Source organism: Protomyctophum parallelum (genome assembly GCF_964188405.1).
Source record: "Protomyctophum parallelum genome assembly, chromosome: 12".
Classification (NCBI taxonomy): domain Eukaryota; kingdom Metazoa; phylum Chordata; class Actinopteri; order Myctophiformes; family Myctophidae; genus Protomyctophum; species Protomyctophum parallelum.
In genome coordinates this window covers 9,344,492-9,365,053 of record NC_139712.1, presented here as the reverse complement: position 1 = coordinate 9,365,053, position 20,562 = coordinate 9,344,492, and the positions used below count along the sequence as shown (strand labels likewise).

Below are 20,562 nucleotides of genomic sequence, written 5' to 3'. Positions count from 1 at the left end.
ATATTGCAATTATATAACCGTTACCCTTAAAACTAAGAAAATCACTGAAAAAACATATTTTTTAATGACAGATGTAGTCACTCCGACCACAACTTTCCCAAGAAACTAGCTAGCCTAGCCACCGACTTTGCTGCGCTCTGGGACCTCTGGGACTACGACCTGTGGTATAATATATACACCATTAGGCCTGTGACAGAAGACACCTACTTGAAGATAGATGCTAGATGTGTGTGGTGCAGTAATTCATTCTGTGTCCTCCACAGAGAAAGTCCCGAGGCCAATCCTGAACATCAAACAGTGTGACTCCAACTCCAGCCACTGTACGCTGCACTGTACGGTTGACGACGTCACAGAGTCTGGTCCGGTCGGCTATCGCTGGAAGTTCGATGCAGGCGAATGGCGCGGACCCAACTCCTGGGAGTCGACCATCTACAACGATGAGAAAGGGCGAAGGGTTAAAACAATATCCTGTCAAATAAAGAACCTGTTCAGTGAGGCGCAGAATTCTTATCGCAACCCTCTTTACAAAGGTATGTAGTTTAGTGTGTGTGCGCGTGTGTGTGTGTGCGTCTGCGTGTGCGTGTGTGTGTGTGTGTGTGCGCGGTTCAGATTTCTGGACTAGGAAATACTTGCCATTATTATGGCGGTTGTTGTAAAGGTATTAATTGATTGCCCGAGTCCCGTGGTGGGAGTTCTGCTCTGGTTTTGGTGAATATAAGTAGTTCCGGTCATTTGGTGGTGTGGGGGCACTGGGGGCCACTCATTCAAAATAAATTAATCCACAATACTAGCGTCATTTGTATTGTCGACCTATTTCTATATCATATAGTGCAACTTTCATTTTGCAACAGGTCGTTTCGAGGAAGCAATTTGATTGGTTGAAACAGCCTTCTAGCCGTGGTTCAAACGAGCACCACTCCACACCTAATCAAAACTAATAATTCAGCTGCTCTGTTTTCCCAGAGCGCAGCAAACTCGGTGGCTATAGGCTAGCTAGTTTCTTTGGACATTTGTGGTCGTAGTGACTACATCTGTCATTAAAAAAAATGTTTTTTCAGCGATTTTCTTAGTTTTGAGGGTAACTGTTGTAGAATTGCAATATTACACTCAAGGGTGTGGTTTAACGTGATTATTGCCACTTCAGTGATGCTTGCGGAACTCGACTATGTCTCGTTCCTGACCTGCATCACTGTCGTGGCAATAATCACGTTAAACCACACCCTCTCGTGTAACATTGCTTAATTCAACTTTGACCCCTCTGTCACATGGACCATAGTGAATAGTGATACAGGACACAAAAATAGCATTACTCTGGCATTACTGGCATACTGTTACATAGAAACATACTGTTACATAGAAACATACTGTTACATAACTGGCATACTGTTACATAGAAACACGATTTAAGTGTGAAACGGCAACCAAGAACAGAGCCTTTCTAATGGTTCAAACGGTTCTGTTTTATATTTGTGTCTTTCAGCTACTAAAGAACCACCAGCACCACCAGGCAGAGGATTAAGACGTGGGATCATTACTGTCATGGTGATAGTAGCGATAGTAGCACTTGGAGTTTTACTCCGGAAGAAGAAACCTCGTAAGTATTTACGAGGTGGAACAAGAGACCTAGTATTTAAGTGATTTATAATGGAACAAGACACCTAGGGCTGTATTTTGCGTGTCCAGTACCAGGTCTAATTCCCTAACTTGAGTAAACTAAAGACCTGGAGGCGTGATCGATGCTCTTTGGCCACTCAGAATAGCCAAATGGCATTGATCACGCCTCCAGGTCTTTAGTTTACTCAAGTTAGGGAATAAGACGTGGTACTTAACACAAACTAAAAGTACTATTTGGTACTTGGTATCGGCGAGTAAAATAATTATAATTAAGTACTGGTACTCTGCCTTACTGTGTAGGGGGGTTCTATAGGGGGCTGTCATACTGTGTAGGGGGGTTCTATAGGGGGCTACCATACTGTGTAGGGGGGTTCTATAGGGGGCTGCCATACTGTGTAGGGGGGGTTCTATAGGGGGCTGTCATACTGTGTAGTATAACATTTTGTTAAAAAATAATAATACATATTTGGCCCCATGTTCGAATGTCCCCGCCCCCCTGTCAAAAACAGCTAAAATAGCTAAAATGAAAGATTAAAAATATAAATAAAATAACTCATCTCATCTTTTACTTTCTCTAATAACAACCTAAAACATGAACCTGAAAAAAACTAAACTTGTCCTTTAACCCATTTTGGGCGGGAACCCTTTTTGGTGTTTTAAGCATTACGTTACGCTTTAGCTATTGAAAAATAGCAGATCTACAACTTGTAGGTCTGCTATGAACTTGTAGGTCTGCTGTGAACTTGTAGGTCTGCTATGAACTTGTAGGTCTGCTATTTTTGAAAGATCTTGAAAATGTGCCTCAAATCTTTGAACATATATTCCCTTGAACAACATATTTTCAGATGGGGCCAATTACATACATAATTTTTGGGGTCCTTGACCCCAAAAAAAAACAATATTGAGAACCACTGATATAGAAAGTTTTTCAGAAGACAATAAATTTGTTAAGTGATGTATTTGTAATAGTTTATAATAAGATCAAATCAATTAATTATGATGAATTATATTATGATGAATCTATATTGATACAAATCATACATTTATGTATCTGTGATGACTATGGTGGGGAAAAAATCTAAAATCTCAGTGACCAATCACTGTCTTACATCTCACTGACCAATCACTGGCTCACATCTCACTGACCAATCATTGTCTCACATCTCACTGACCAATCACTGTCTCACATCTCAGCTTTGACAGAAGGAGTAGAGATGGGAAGACTAGACAGAGCTGCCAAACTGAGAGGTAAGGGGTGGGTGTGTGTGTGTGTACATGTGTGTACATGTGTGTGCTTGCGAGTGACATATGACAAAGTGGAAATGCTTTGTTCGCTACAGGTCTGTTGAAGAGAACACCAGGATATCTTCACATCACTGACTATGAAGAGCAGCTTCAACGCAACATGAACAACACATATCTGAGTGTACAACTGGGCACACAGCGTGAGGTCAAGTTTGAAAACGTCTTCACCCCGCTCTACAATGTAGACATCGAAAGAACAGACATCCACAGCCATCATGAGGTCAGACAGATGGAGATGAAGAAGGCAGGAGAGGGAACAGAAATCCAACTGGGTCAGATGTTCAAAGACCTTTCTGGACTGATCATAAGAACAGTGCTGACCGTTGGCTGTGCAGGAATTGGCAAAACGTTCCTCGTACACAAATTTGTGTCTGACTGGGCCAAGAGATGTTTCCCCCAAGACCCACACCTCGTGTTCCCACTCAAGTTCCGCCATTTAAATATGCTGAAGGGACAGAAGTTTACTTTGGCACAGCTAATTCACTGCTGCATCGCGGAAACCAGATTTATCGAGGAAGACATTCTTAATCATATCTTCACTGAATTGCAGACGGCAGGAGACAACGACCTCCCCTTCAAAGTCATGTTTGTTCTGGATGGTTATGATGAAAATAATTTCCAGTTTGATTTCAGCACAGAAATTGGCCTCATGAATGTCAACGACTCTTACCCAGTGGAAGATCTCCTTGTAAACCTCATCAAGGGGAAGCTCCTCCCCTCTGTTCGCGTCTGGATAACCTCACGACCTGTAGCAGCCAATCAGATCCCTAAGAAGTTTGTAAACAGGATTACAGAAGTACGAGGGTTCATCGGAGATGACCAGAAGAAGGAGTTCTTCCAGAAGTCGTTCAGTGATGAGAACCAGGCCAGCTCAATCTTCTCATTGATCAAAGAATCAAAGATCCTCCACACCATGTGTGAAATCCCAGTCTTCTGTTGGATCCTTGCGACCGTTGTGAAGAACATGGTGAAGAACATGGGGACGACAGTCAGGCTGCCCAAAACCCTGGTTGAGCTGTTCTGCCACTTCCTGATGGGTGAGATACAGCGGGAAAATCCTGAACAAGGCGAGGCAGACAAAAATAAGCTCATAAAGTATGCAAGAGAAGTTCTTCTGAAGCTGGGCAGGCTGGCGTTTCACCAACTGGACAAAGGCAACATCATTTTCTACGAGGAGGACCTGAAAGCGTGTGGTCTTGATGTGAACAAGGACTTGAAGAACTTGGGCTTTTGCACAAAGTTCTTCAAAGAAGACGATGTGTTCTTCCTACAAACAGTCTACTGCTTCGTTCATCTGAGCATCCAGGAGCTTCTGGCTGCAGTCTACCTGTCCCACTGTTTCACTCAGAAGAACACGGAGGTCCTGAAGACATTCCTGGGAGATGATGGGTACAACAGTGACAGTTCCCTGTCTGACTTCCTGAAGGCTGCTATGAAGAAAAGCCTGCAGAGTAAGAGTGGACAACTGGACCTCTTTGTCCGCTTCCTTCATGGTCTCTCACTGCAGTCCAACCAGAGTCTGTTAGGAGGTCTGCTGGGTCAGACAGAGAACAGTCCAGAGGAGATCCAGAGAGCCATCAACAACCTGAAGGAGATGAATGATCGTCGTGCCTCTCCTGACAGATGTGTCAACATCTTCCACTGTCTGATGGAGATGAAAGACCCGTCAGTCAGTCAGGGGATCCAACAGTACCTGGAGTCAGAGAACAGATCAGGGAAGAAACTCACTGTGCCTCAGTGTTCAGCTCTGGCCTCAATGCTGCTGATGTCAGAGGTTCTGGAGGAGTTGGACCTGGACAAATACAACACAGACCCGTTGGGGCGACGGAGACTGGTCCCAGCTGTGAGGAACTGCAAAACGGCCAGGTTAGTAGTCACAAGAATATAATCATGTTAGAGCAGCTTTCATTCATTCATTAAAAATAAAAATAAACACATGTACACATTGTCATTGTGTGTGTGTGTGTGTGTGTGTGTGTGTGTGTGTGTGTGCTATTTACCAGTGTCCTCATTAGTTATTCTACAATGAAAACAGACTATACCAAATGAGAAATGGACCGTACCATTAGTGAAGGGGTGTACAGAGGATGCTCTTTTAAACAATGAACTTGGTCATTACGTTCACACGTTACTTAATACATTTAAATGTAAGTTCCACGATTTCCATCTATCTTCCACTTCTCTGTTCTTACTGACATCCTGCTAATGTCTGAAGAACTAGATTGAAGATCTTTTAGGTGCCTTTCACACCTAACGTTTGCTTACAAGGTCTGGATCAAGGACCAAATGTTTACGTTGTTGCATTTTGCATTAGGTCTGCTTAGCGTTCACAGAGGACTTTGTTAAGCAAACCTGGGATCAGATTCTAACGCACAGATGAATGGTGGTTCTTTAATGCATTTTGACCTGAGATCAGATTCTAAAAATGTCTTACATCCTGACAGTTTAAAAAAATAGACCTACAAGCTTGTAGCGCGCCACTCGGTGGCGCGCCATGAGCTTGTAGATCTGCTATTTTCAATAGCTAAAGCATAACATAGTGCTAACACCAAAATGGGTTCCCGCCCAGAATGGGTTAATGTTTGTATTCCAATCAAATGAAAACAGTGGAAAGGTATGAGCACATATAAATTCAATATGTCTCTTATTTGCATAGCCAGAAAAGTATCCAAACACACACACATTTCAGACAGCTCCACAGGGAACCTCCTTCACAGTGAACGTGGTCTGTTCTGTTTTGATCATCTCTGATTTTACATTTAATCTGTAATTACAGACTTGTTGACTGTAACCTCGAGATGGAACACATTGAAGTTGTGGCTTCAGCTCTCAGCTCCAATCCGTCCCATTTGAGAGAACTGGACTTGAGTGGAAACGTCTTGGAGGATTCCGGAGTGGATGTCATCTGTGCTGCACTGAAGAGCCCAAACTGTTGTCTGGAGATTCTCAGGTCAGATTAATTTACCATTTTTATTTTTATTTGGTTACGTTCTGTTATAGTAAGTGATTATAATGCAGTTATTATGGAGGTGGTACTTTATTTGAAGTGTGGATAAGGTTTGATATCATGGTAACTCACACTGACCGTAACCCATTTTGGCATGACGTCGAAATAAAAAAAATGTCTTCTAAATCATGACAGTTTTCTGGAAAACCTTATGTTTCTGTATCAGTGGTGCTCAAGGACCCCAAAAATGATATGTAATATTCCTCCGCCCCATCTGAAAATATGTTGTTCCAGGGACCTCCCCATAAGCTTAAGTTAAAATGTTCACTATGTAACAATATATATTCAAAGATTTGAGGCAATTGAGGAAATTGTATGGCAGGAATATGTATTTTATTAGTCTTAAAATCTCTCTCTCTCTCTCTCTCTCTCTTCCCCCCCCCCCCCCCCCCCCTCCTCATCTGGTTGTATTCTTCATTTAGTCTGAAGAACTGCTGGTTGTCGGAGAGAAGCTGTGAAGTTCTGGCCTCAGCTCTCGCCTCCAATCCTTCCCATTTGAGAGAATTAGACCTGACTTTGAACAACCTGCAGGACTCTGGAATTGAGCTTCTATGTGCCGGAGTGAAGAGTCCACATTGTCACCTGCAGACTCTGAGGTAAATTATTCTGTGTGGATCTGTAGCCTACTGCAGACTCTGAGGTAAATTGAGTTGTATTCTGTGTGGTTCTCTACTGCAGACTCTGAGGTAAATAGAGTTTTCTCTGTACTGGAGCATCAACAGCAGTTTGTTAATGTACGGATATTATAAACTAAGTTCTCCCTATGCTTTTGGTCCCAACTTATGAACCTTAAACATAACATTAGCTTAACTAAAAGCCCTCCACATATGGGGAGTATACAGTTGGACATCAATGGTATTACTCAACCAATACAACCACACAATATTGGCAAACTTGTATAAACAACGATTCGTCATTTATTTATAAAACACACTCATACACAAACATACACACTCTAACTATACTGTGTACAGTTTCCTAGACCGAGTCTAGGTGTCCACTCTACATGTGGTTGATTTTGCATTTATTTAATGATGAGCTCCAGTAGTAGCAATAGCAGCAGTAGTAGGTAATATACTGAAACACAAGCACAAAAGACCACAGCCAGCTTATTTAGTATAAAGTACGAGACCTCGTCTCAACCACAAGAGGTCCTCGTCCACCCATGATTAACCAAACAGTTAAAGTGTGGATATCTCTGCAGGTTGTCAGGCTGTGCGATCACAGAGAAAGGCTGTTCTTCTCTGGCTTCAGCTGTAGCCCTCAACCCCTCCTCCCACCTGAAGCATGTGGACCTCAGCCATAACCACCCAGGAGGAGATGCTGAGCAGACGCTGCTCTCTGCTGGACTGGAGACTGTCAAGTGAGTCGACTTGGACTGTGTCCATCCATCTTGGTTAAAAATAAAATTTTATTTTATTTATTCTAAGGCTGTCAAAGTTACATTGTTAACATTGACGCACATTAACGTTAATCGTGCGTCAACACAAATTCCTTTTAACGGCGTTAATTTAATTAACGTGAGTTTTACGCATTGCACGGTGAAGTTTGAAAGAGAGGTTGAGAGAGTGTTGCTGTTTTCTACTGGCCAAGTAGCCCCGCCTCTGAATCCACTCTGCTCCAATCAGTCAGCAGCATCACTACAGCTAAAGCAGTCGGTGCAACCAGCACTAAAGCAACAAGCAGGCAGGCCGAGGCAGGCTGCTCAGAGCTGCGTAGTTGAGCTGCTAGAGAGGTATACCAGCTCATTATTAAGGGGGCCCATGACGGATATCTCCGTCCTGGTACTTGGTACGGTCTGGTGCTTGAGACAGAGATTGATAAAAACGACGGAGATTAATTATATCAAAACCGGTCGCATCGCTCTACAGCCTAGGAGCGCTTGTTGCGCAATCCTCTATGTTGCGCAACAGTGAGAGGTCATCAACCCCCCCCCTCCCCCCCCCCCCTTCCTGTTTAGCCGACAACGACAATCTTAAAACGTTAACTCGCGATCTAAATCATTCCGTCTAATTCTAAGAAAAGATGATGTGTTAGACGGGCCCCCGCTGTCCAGTCCGTAGTCGCGATATAATCGTGTTTAGAGTGTTTTGGCTACATTTAGCTGCTACAGCAACATCCGGTCCGTCGGTAAAAGTGCTCCGTGTTTATAAATCGCTGGGCACATTTTATGAATGGATTAAATAACCCTGGTAGAGTCGCTGCGAATGGGCAGAGAAGTCGTCAGCCATCGGGGAATGGACTAACTGTGTGTGTGTGTGTGTGCGTGCGCCAAACGGACTGTTCTTTTGGCGCAAAATGATCCTTAATTAGTTTACAATCTGTACTCTTATAGATTAGGCTATCCGATCATCACATTAAATTAGTATGCTACAATGCATGCCATGTTAGCTATACAGTTTATAGATCATGCTTAAGCATGTGTTTAATTTTGCGGTATTTATATTTAAACAAGATGAAGAAAGTCTCCAGCACTTGGATCCCCGCACACAGTGACAGCCCTCCATGTTGACAGACAGACAGACAGACAGACAGACTACTCTGTACACTGCGGTATTTTTATGTGTTTCCTTAATGTGCTCATCTGATCATATTTTCGGTCTCCTCATTCGATCACGTCTATTCACGGTAACGGGACATCTCGCTGCGTAAAATATCCCTTCTCCGTCTCCAACTTTACTCCTCATTCATCCGCCACATTGTCTGCTTCATTTCCTTTATTTGATGTGATTGCATTCCCACCTGCACCAAATCGGAATCAAGTGTGATTGGAAGCAAAGAGAAACCCCCGAGTAGAATGGGGTTCTTTGATTAGGATTCGAATGAGGCTTCACACCTACCAAACGAAGCGCACTTTCCGACAATGTGCATCAGGATTGGTTTTAATCACAGTAAAGCTTTCTGGTGTGAAGGCGACCTTAGATTGACTCAGCAGTTTTGGGTGTACATATTTTAGTATGTCGGATGCAAACCTATCTCTGTTTTTCTTTTTTCTGCAATAAATCAGTGCTATTGAACACTGTACGTCTGTGTGTGGGCTTTACAAATATGAAACCAATTAAAAGTATTAGCCCATTCTGGACGGGAACCCCTGTTGGTGTTTTAAGCATTATGTTATACTTTAGCTATTGAAAAATAGCAGATCTACAAGCTCATAGCTCATAGCGCGGCACTTATTTACTATTTTTTAAAATCATTAGAATGTGGTGCAAATCTTTGAATTTATATTCTTTCAGAGCGAACATTGTTACTCAAATCTTTGCTTCTGTGCATGGTATCCCTAAAACAACCTATTTTCAGACGGGGGTCCGCAGCCAAATACAGATAATTCTGTGGGTCCTTGACATACTAAATACTAAATTCATACTAAATACTAAAGGCAATACTAAATACTAAATGCAATAGCTTCATGCCATATCAAGGCCCATTATTTATTTGGCATTTGAGCCACTGATAGTTGAGAGGAATAACAGTCTAAGTCCACACTAATTATCCATAATGTATAACTGATGGATAAGTGGTCAGGACAACGAGGCCTTTTCGTGGAGGAATCAGAATAACATTTGGACTCAATAACATTGAGCCTCTCAGACCCATTTGAGCCACAGAACCACCGTTTGATGACATTTAGCCTCTCAGACCCATTTGAGCCATGGACCACCGTTTAATGACATTTAGCCCCCAGACCCATTTGAGCCACGGACCACCGTTTGATGACATTTAGCCTCTTAGACCTAAAACATAAAATATTGTGTTGTAGAGAAACAAGCAACGTTGATCAAAATAACAATTATTCTACATTCTCTAATTGTGGAGACTTCTTTTAAATTAATTAATGCAGATGTTTAACAGTAATTTTACTCTTGAGAGCGTAAAATGAAACCAAATGCACCCGGGGAGGGTCTCAAGAGTTAAAGATCTGTAAGGGTCCACTTTGTTACCAACTCTCCATAATTTAGTTGGCACCAGTCTACAGTATATATTGGAACTTGTAGCTCCCAAATTATGGACAAGGGCCCTGAGGTCGACTGACCAGTCACTTCTCAAGATCCCTAAATCACCTGGAGCCCCCTTAACCCATTTAGGCCTGACGTCGAAATTAAGAAAGTTTCTTGTAAATCATGACAGTTTTCTGAAAAACCTATATTTCTACAGTATATCAGTGGTGCTCAAACTATTTCATATCAAGTACCCCAAAAACTATATGAAATTGGCCACTGAAGCAAAGATTTGAGTTAAAAACATTCGCTCTGAAAGATTTGCACCACATTTTCACGATTTTTCAAAGATAGAAGATCTACAAGCTCGTAGATCTGCTATTTTTCAATAGCTAAAGTATAACACAAACTCAGTTGCATGAGCACCTGGCGAATGATTTTAAACACGTTAAATGGGTTGAGAATAACAAATTAGTACTGAAGTTACTGAACACTGATGAAACTAAGAATATGGTCATATGCACCAACAGAAAAAGGAATAGGTTAGGGCCATGGTTATCTTATGGAGGGGTACAGATAAATGAGGTCACAGAAGTCAAACTACTAGGAATTAAAATACAAAACAATTTATCATGGACAGCTCATACCACAGATATCTCTTAAAAGGTAATGCAAATGGCAGGAATGGTTGGGCGAATTGCAGGGCTTTTATCTGAAGAGACGTTGAGGCTAATATCCCGTAGTCACGTTAACTATTGCTGTGCAGTATGGGGCAATGCATCTCAGACAGATATGAGAAAACTACAGATCACACTAAACAAGGCAGCTAGAATGGTCTTAAGATGTGGGTATGAAATAGACACGGGTGAACTGCATAACAGAATGGGATGGCCCACAGCACTTGAATGCATAAGAAAACAGTCCCTTGCATTGATTTCTAAAATAAAAACATCTAATAAACCAGTAAACATAAAGAATAAATTAACATTAGTTCGAGAGAAACATCAGGTCAACACAAGATCAAGACACAAAGATATTTATGTTCTACCAAAAATAAAAACTAGTCTGGGAAGCCGATCTTTTATTTCTAGGGCAGTTAAATTATGGAACTCATCATTATAGCTGGGATTGCTTTTATTGATGCACTATTATGTAGTGATTTCTGTTAAGCTTTGTTTTTTAGTTCTAGTTTCTGTGTTGGTATGCGGTCAGGTTTTCAGCTGGCTCAGGGAAGAGGACGACCCTGCCATGCATATTGTGTGTGTGTGTGTGTGTGTGTGTGTGTGTGTGTGTGTGTGTGTGTGTGTGTGTGTGTGTGTGTGTGTGTGTGTGTGTGTGTGTGTGTGTGTGTGTGTGTGTGTGAGAGTTGAGGATTAGAGGTATAGGTATTTTTATTACGCTGTAACATTTGACTCACTGCTGTCGTTTAGCATCAGTGCAATTTGAAATGTACTTTTGAAATGAACTGTACTATTTTGTAATGTAATATAATGTATTTTGTTATGTTTTAATTTATTTCTGGACTCTTGGAAGATTAGCCGAAAGGCTAAAAGAGATCCAAATCAAAACATAATGCTTAAAACACCAAAAGGGGTTCCCACCCAGAATGGGTTAATGAAGTGATGCATGTTCATACTCTGTATATCATTCAATGGTAATAGAAATGTTTTATCATTTCTTCCTACAGTGTGAATCATGGAGGAGAACACTGGATAGATCACTGGATTAATCCTCGACTCCTTTCAAGATGTGAGTGTCTGTCTGTCTGTCTGTCTGTCTGTCTGTCTGTCTGTCTGTCTGTCTGTCGCGCTACGAGTCTCTGAACTGGGGACCCCCCACAATAATCATAACTGAACTGGGGACCCCCACAATAATCATATCTGAACTGGGGACCCCCACAATGGTGTGTGTACGTGCGTGTGCCTGTGCACATCGTGTGTGTACATGCATATGTGTGTGTGTGTGTGTGTGTGTGTGTGCCTGTGCACATCTTCGTGTGAGTGCGTGTGTGTGTACGTGCGTGTGCCCAATGCCATGCACATCTTTGTGTGTGTGTGTACGGGCATGTACGTGCATGTGTCCGTGCACATCTTCGCGTGTGTACGTGCGTGCGCCCGTGCACATCTTCGCGTGTGTACGTGCATGTATGTACGTGTGTGTGTGTTTGTGTGTGTGTGTGTGTGTGTGTGTGTGTGTGTGTGTGTGTGTGTGCGCGCACGCGCGCGCCTGTGCCTGTGCACATCTTCGTGTGTGTACGTGCGTGTGCCTGTGCACATCTTCGTGAGTGTGTGTGCCCGTGCACATCTTCATGGGCCTGTTCACATCTTCATGTGTGTGTGTACTGTGTAGGTGCATATGTGTGTGTGTACGTGTGTGTGCCTGTGGACATATTCGTGTGAGTGTGTGTGCGTGTGCCCGTGCACATCTTCATGTGTGTGTGTGTACGTGCATGTACGTGCGTGTGCTCGTGCACATCTTTGTGAGTGCGTGTGCCAGTGCACATATTCATGTGTGTGTGTATGTGCATGTACGTGAGTGTGCCCGTGCACATCTTTGTATGTGTGTGTGTGTATGGGCATGTACGTGCGTGCGCCTGTGCACATCTTCGTGTGTGTACGTGCGTGTGCCCGTGCACATCTTTGTGTGTGTGTGTGTGTGTGTGTGTGTGTGTGTGTGTACGTGCATGTGTCCGTGCACATCTTCGTGTGTGTGTGTGCATGTACGTGTGTGTGCCCGTGCACATCTTCGTGTGTGTGTACGTGCGTGTGCGTGTGTGTGTGTTTTAGTCGGTGAATAATGTATTTAATGTTTACTGTGTTGTTTTCTCATCAGATTCCCAGCGTCTCACACTGGACACAAACACAGCACACTGTGACCTCACTCTGTCTGAGGACAACAGGAAGGTCACATGGGTGGAGGGACAGAGTCATCAGTATCCTGATCATCCAGAGAGGTTTGATGTCTATCGTCAGGTTCTGAGTGCAGAGAGTGTGAGCGAACGCTGCTACTCTGAGGTAGAGTGCAGTGGAAACGTTCTGATAGCAGGGACTGACAGAAGAATCAGCAGGAAAGGAGATGGTGATTCCTGTCTGTTTGGACGCAGTGTCGTGTCCTGGGCTCTGCAGTGTCATAAAAACAGGTACTATGTCCACCACAATGACAAGATGACTGACCTCTCTGTCAGTCCCTCTGGACGCTCCAACGGGGTCTACAGAGTAGCAGTGTATGTGGACCGTCCCGCTGGGACTCTGTCCTTCTATGACGTGTCCTCAGAGGACACTCTGACCCACCTGCACACCTTCCAGATCACGTCCACTGAACCGCTATGTGTTGGGTTCGGGTTGGGGTCTGGCTCCTCAGTGTTTCTGTAGAGAGATAGACAGATAGAGTCTCTATGCGAGGGTCACATCAGGTCGCCATGGTTACTCCACATGTGACATCATCATCATGACGAGAGACAGACAGATAAGACCAGATACGTTTTTGATACAATGTTCATTATTATTCAAAGAATCACACCTGTGTGAAGTGAGCGGCGCTCTTGACTGTCATCATGCATCCTAATGATGACGACGTCAGCCAATCAAATCATTACATTCCGTGTTCAGCCAATCAAATCATTGCATTCCGTGGAGTACACACACAGCTGTGCCGCTCACAGGCAGGTCCCCCTCAAGGACCCCTAGAACTCCCTCAAGACCCCTGGAACCCCCCCAAGGACCCCTGTAACCCCCCCCCCCCCCAAGGACCCCTGGAACCCCCTCAAAGACCCCTGGAACCCCCCCAAGGACCCCTGTAACCCCCCCAAGGACCCCTGAACATGTGGGACCGCCGTCTGAACATGTGTTGTACCAGGGACCCCCATCTGAACATGTGTTGTACCAGGGACCCCCATCTGAACATGTGGTGTACCAGGGACCCCCATCTGAACATGTGGTGTACCAGGGACCCCCATCTGAACATGTGTTGTACCAGGGACCCCCATCTGAACATGTGTTGTACCAGGGACCCCCATCTGAACATGTGTTGTACCAGGGACCCCCATCTGAACATGTGTTGTACCAGGGACCCCCATCTGAACATGTGTTGTACCAGGGACCCCCATCTGAACATGTGTTGTACCAGGGACCCCCATCTGAACATGTGTTGTACCAGGGACCCCCATCTGAACATGTGTTGTACCAGGGACCCCCATCTGAACATGTGTTGTACCAGGGACCCCCATCTGAACATGTGTTGTACCAGGGACCCCCATCTGAACATGTGTTGTACCAGGGACCCCCATCTGAACATGTGTTGTACCCAGGGGGGCAGTCAGCCAGATATTTCGTTTGAAATCGGTAGTTCATATAATGGCCTGTTGTGGCGCTGGACTGGACCCAAAAAGCCCCATAGCTCCATAGAGGCCCATGTATTTTGGCCCAACTTCACCTAGACTGTATTACCTTAATAAACATGGTCATGAATACTTTCTTCTTCCAGTCACTAGTTTAAAGTCTAATTTCTAATGTCATAATATTCTTTTTGGAAAATGATGGCCCCATTAATTAAAAAAATGACCATAAAGAAAAAAAAAACATTGCGTATGTTCTGAGGGGCGTGGCTACCGTTACAGTCTATGATCGGGATTCCCCTCCCACTCGAGTCAAAATAAAAACCAACGGAGAAGAAGGGGGGAAGTCCCGCCTCGTTGTCTGGGCAGCCAATGGCCAGCTGGTCCAAAACGGAGCCAGCCAATGGCCAGCTGGTACCAAACGGATCTAGAAAGATGGCGATTTACAGTGCAGGAATAACAGGCTTCATTTTACGTCCATGTTAGACTTGGCGAACGCTTTGTCCATATTTTTTACAGTCTATGGTTGTACCAGGGACCCCCTGGCTCACAAAGCGTTGCAACGCGACACATTGAGAGCTTGTAGATCTGCTATATTTTCATTAGACATTTTGGAATTGTGAAGTGGGACATTCTGCAATATGAATACTTTAAGTACATTTTGATGCCGATACTTTTGTACTTTTACTCAAGGATATTTTCAATTCCCATTTCGACCTGAGATCAGATTCTAAAAATGTCTTCTACATTCTGACAGTTTTCTGAAAAAGCTATGTTTCTATGTCGGTTGTTCTTCGATTTTTCAAAAATAGCAGACCTACAAGCTCATAGCGCGCCACTCGGTGGCGCGCTATGATCTGCTATTTTTCAATAGCTAAAGCATAACATAATGCAAACACCATGGGTTAATTATAGAATGATGATGTATGTAACTGATTTATGAACGGCTAAAACAGCCTGATGTCCGCAGCGACCTACATTAGATGTGTTTAAACAAGCCCCTATAATTGTTTTGCTTTGTATGTATATTTTGAGATGTAATTGCTATAGTCACATTGTTGATTGCTATACAGAGACTCTATTACACAGTCCCGATCTGTGATCACCCACTAGGTGCAATTCCAAACTGCCCCCACCCTGCACCCTCCCCCTTTCCCCCTCACTGTATATGTTTCTTCTCCCTTTTTACCTCCTTTATGATGAATTCCTGTTCTGTTCTTTAGCTACATAGAAGTGTATATTGTCTCTGAATGTTTTTGATGAATTGAACAAGGTGGACCCTCTTGTAAACAAAAACATTAAACGCCGTTAACAATGAACATAGTTTAATGTTTGTTTTGTCACTAACACAAAGGTGAGGTATGTCCACCATAGTTTAAATAGAGTTTAAATCTATTCTGAGTCATGTGGGCTAGAGTTTAAATCTATTCTGAGTCATGTGGGCTAGAGTTTAAATCTATTCTGAGTCATGTGGGCTAGAGTTTAAATCTATTCTGAGTCATGTGGGCTAGAGTTTAAATCTATTCTGAGTCATGTGGGCTAGAGTTTAAATCTATTCTGAGTCATGTAGGCAATAGTTTAAATCTATTCTGAGTCATGTGGGCTAGAGTTTAAATCTATTCTGAGTCATGTGGGCTAGTTTAAATCTATTCTGAGTCATGTAGAGTAGAGTTTAAATCTATTCTGAGTCATGTAGAGTAGAGTTTAAATATATTCTGAGTCATGTAGGCTAGAGTTTAAATCTATTCTGAGTCATGTGGGCTAGAGTTTAAATCTATTCTGAGTCATGTAGACTAGAGTTTAAATCTATTCTGAGTCATGTAGGCTAGAGTTTAAATCTATTCTGAGTCATGTGGGCTAGAGTTTAAATCTATTCTGAGTATTCTGAGTTTAAAGCCCACAAAAAGACGTCGCCCCCTCTTGGTGACGTACAGTACAGGTTTTCTTTCACCAACTATAGGGTGAAAGTATCAAACCGTGCTACTGCTGTTATTATCTAATACACAGACTGTTCACATTGAGTGACTGCAGTTTCTACCAGCGGTGAAATGTTCCTTTAAGTAAATGTTGTTAGTTACTTTCCTCCACTGTAAATTACACCCACCTGTTTTCAGTTGTCACTGCACATGCACACGCAACACACACACACACACACACACACACTTGGAGGGGAAGAGGTTGCTACAATGATGTTGACGTGACTTCTTAAAACTTTGGATAAAAATACATTTTTAAAAGATGTGCTGCGGAACTGAATACGGTATTCTAAAAGTAAGCCTTTATCTACAAAATGTGTTTAGCATGTGTCTGTTACTGTTTAGTCTGTAAACTGTGTAAATGATTTGGTCATGTTTAGTTAATGTAGGACTATTATGGTGGTAAATCACAGAGTCCTTAACCCATTCTGACCTGAGATCAGATTCTAAAAATGTCTTCTACATCCTGACAGTTTTCTGAAAAAGCTACGTTTCTATGTCAGTCTCTCTTTGATTTTTCAAAAATAGCAGACCTACAAGCTCATAGCGCGCCACTCGGTGGCGCGCTATGAGCTTGTAGATCTGCTATTTTTCAATAATGCTAACACCAAAAGGGGTTCCTGCCCAAAATTGGTTAAATGGATCATTGGTTATACTTAATAGACATGTTTTAATGATTCTGTTATAGTGATGATTGGTCAAAGCGTGAACAGGGGGTCTCACAGTCACAGCGCTGTTTTAAACAACCTAAAATAAGTTCTAGGCTGAATATGAACCGGTAGATTGTTCCAGTTGTCACAGTATATGTGGCTCTGTGTCTGTGTCGCCATACTGTGGCTGTGTGTGGGCGTCGGCTCTCCTCCCAGCTTCCAGCCTGCAGGGCACACCTGTCTGTGGTCACCTCATCATCGCACTCTATAGAGCGTCGCAGTCCCTCCCCCTTTCAGAACGACGAGTGGCCCAGGAAATGAATCCCAATGCATTTCTCCCATAGGATTTCCTTTAAGTATTTCTTTAAAGACGGTTACGCCGCGGACAAAGCCAACTCGGATCGTGACAAATCATGACAATGAACACAATGTTTTGGGGCCGATCAAATCATTAGAAAGAAGAAAATAAAGGCAGGAGACAACACTATTTGTTTTGTTTTTCCTTCTTATAAATGATTTGATCGGCCCCAAAACATTGTGTTCATTGTCACGGTTTGTCACGATCCGAGTTGGCTTTGTTTGCGTAACCGTCTTTAAATAAATACTTAAAGGAAATCCTATGGGAGAAATGCATTGCATTTCATTTCCTGGACCACTCGTCGTTCTGAAAGGGGGAGGGACTGCGACGCTCTATTGACACACCCCTGCCCGTCCTGCCGGCCATCAACACTTCAGCCCTGACAGTGTTTAAACCCTGGTCTTCACTCCACTCATCGCCAGGTCACTGTACAACCTTTCATGGTAGAGTAGCTTGTCTCTAAACCAGTGTTTACGTCCTAGTTATAGTGAAGTTATAGTTTAGTAGTATTCCAAGTCTTAGTTCCTATAGTATTCCTAGTGTTTTGCTCCTGTGTGTTTTTTCCTGCAACTCAAGCTCTTCTCCTCTCCTCCAGAGTTATAGCCCATCGTTTTTTTTCATTTTCTTTTAATCCTCGTTTTTCATCATTTTATATAGCCCATATCGTACGGCATACTATAGCACGCAGTTTTTCATCATTTTTGAGGATTTGAAAAAAATGAAAAAAAACGATGTGTTATAGCCCATCGTTTTTCTTTTTTTTTAATCCTCGTTTTTCATCATTTTTGAGGATTTGAAAAAAAATGAAAAAATGTTTAATGTAGCAGAAGAGGCAATTCATTGAACATTGTTTTGCACAATTTTAACGTCCCAGATCGATTGAAATATGAATCTACTGTGCTGACTATACACCTCCATGATATATTAGGAGTACAATAACATTCCATTGTGAATAAAAACGTATTATTAACCACAGTGTGGTTGCAGTGTAATGCTAAAGGTTTAATCACAGGGATGCTTCATGTAATATAATTAAAAGTGTATTGTGAATCAATTCATTGAGTGCTATCCTTACTTTCATGCAAAGCACCAACTTCAGTGTTTACGGACTGACCTATAATAACAATAGGCCTATAGCCTACAATAGCACAGTGAGTACAATTTACAATTTAGGCATTTAGCAGACGCTCTTAATCCAGAGCGACTTACATTTAAGCAAGAACAAAAGCATGGGAATACATCACATAAAAGCATTTATCATGAAACATGCGTAAGCTAAGAAAGTAACAGTGGAATATCTATATAATGAAACTATACATACACTATACATATAAACTATACATATTTACTACTATGCTATACATATGTACTATGGCGTGCTATGACTATATACAATACAATTATAGTGCTGTCTACATAACATGCTATAAGTCTGTGTCAATTTTGTCAAATGCTATCTAAGCCAACAGAAATGCTATCTAAGGGGTTAGGGTAAGTGCTATGGGCCATGATGGAGTCTGAAAAGGTGGGTTTTCAGGCTACGGCGGAAGATTGGGGGTGATGCTGCAGTTCTGACTGCAATGGGAAGTGCATCTAAATTACACAAGTTGAACCTTTGCATATGCCTGTAAGGTCGTCCGGGCTATAGGCAAGTGCTACGGCCGGGCCTCTGTTATATGTTATAGTCTCAAAATTACATTTGTATTACAAAAGCTATCATAAGTTGAGTAGCCTTGAGCTACTCTGTATCCATCCATCCATCCATAGTTTATCATAATTTAAAGGACAACTTTAGTTTTTTTCAACCAAGGTTCATGTTTTAGGTTGTTATTAGAGAAACTAAAAGATGAGTGTAAGTTTTTTTTAATTTGCTGCTATCTTTTGTTTTAGGGATTTTAGCTGTTTTTGACAGGGGGGCGGGGGCATTCGAGCATGGGGCTAAATATGTATTTCTTTACAAAATGTTATAGCGATTTTTTTTTTTTTATTATTTACTATAGTCCTACTAGACCCCAAGAAATTACATCTGGCCACAAAAGATCACGGAATCTACTAAATGTGTCAAACTGACATATTGAGCCTATTACAGTGTGGCTTCCCCCCAGTATAGGCTACCTTCATATTCAGTAGATCCTGTGAACTTTTGTGGCCAGATGTAATTTCTTGGGGTCTAGTAGGACTATAGTAAATAATAAATCGCTATAAAATTATGTAAAATAATACATATTTAGCCCCATGCTCGAATGCCCCCGCCCCCCTGTCAAAAACAGCTAAAATCCCTAAAACGAAAGAAAGCAGCAAATGAAAAAAATGTAACACGTATCTACTTTTTCTAATAACAACCTAAAACATGAACCTTGGTTGAAAAAAACTAAAGTTGTCCTTTAAGTTACACAAGTTTAAAATGCAGGCATTTAGAAGACACTCCTATCCAGAGAGACATACGGAGGTGAAAGGTCAGACTGAGAGCCAAACACAGAGAACAAAGACAACAGGCCTGATTCACTACTAAGCCGTTTACAGCAATATTTCGGGTGTAAAGGAATTGCCCAAGTTAGTGGTTCTGATTCAGTAATCTTTTCTTGTCTGTGCTTTTGCGTAGGGCCGCCCTTTCTCAAGTCTCCTCGGACGCCGACTTAACATGGGACCAAAGCTCGAGGTGTGCCATTAGTGTGTGCCTTATCGACTCCACCATGCCGAAGGCCTGGGGAGAGAGCATTTTTTGCACTCCGTCTGTGAGTCTGTCCGTTACCAGCTAATCTCCGGCACCGTTAACCCGGTCGGTGCCAAACTTTGCACACACACACACTCCCTGGATCCCAGAACGGCCTGTTATAGCGCCACCAAGAGGCCGACTTTTGAAAAACACATTTTAAATCACTCCTCCAGATTCTGTCCAAAAATCCTGCTAATTGTTACACATCATCGCTATAGTCACGTGTTCAAGCTGGATCTGTCATTTTGAATGAACAAAAAGCCTCAAATCATGAACGCAGCGTGCAATTAACGTGAAACGGACTCTCCTACTAAGCTGGCGAATATATCCCACCCTTTTCACATTGGCCTGTTATAGCGCCACCAACAGGTGGACTTTTGCAAAACACATTTCTGGAACAAAATGCCTCAAATCATCCAATTGCCATCCAAGGCGTAATAAGAAATGGCACCCTTTTCACATTGGCCTGTTATAGCACCACCAGGAGGCCACAAGCTGACCTGCCCTGGTGGAGACCTGTGCCCAGAGGGGCACTTTATCTAGTTCTAGACTACAAATGTGGGAAGTTTGGAAAATTCCGTAACACTCAAAAATCTGGGTGTAATGTAAACAGGTTAGTGAATCGCACAACAAAAGAAGGGACAATATCTATTGGTTTCTGGCAT

The 20,562-nt window shown here is 42.6% G+C and overlaps 1 protein-coding gene across 1 annotated transcript; it reads left to right on the top strand.

Annotated features, from left to right (window-relative positions):
- Nucleotides 1–217: 217 nt before the first annotated feature.
- Nucleotides 218–13,235, top strand: LOC310868106 (uncharacterized protein; the record flags this gene model as incomplete). The annotated part of the gene is made up of 9 exons (XM_083778370.1): nucleotides 218–530; nucleotides 1,481–1,594; nucleotides 2,809–2,862; nucleotides 2,955–4,785; nucleotides 5,696–5,869; nucleotides 6,349–6,522; nucleotides 7,131–7,289; nucleotides 11,552–11,613; nucleotides 12,697–13,235. The coding sequence occupies 9 exons, from the start codon at nucleotides 218–220 to the stop codon at nucleotides 13,233–13,235; spliced, it is 3,420 nt and encodes a 1,139-aa protein (XP_083634496.1).
- Nucleotides 13,236–20,562: the final 7,327 nt, after the last annotated feature.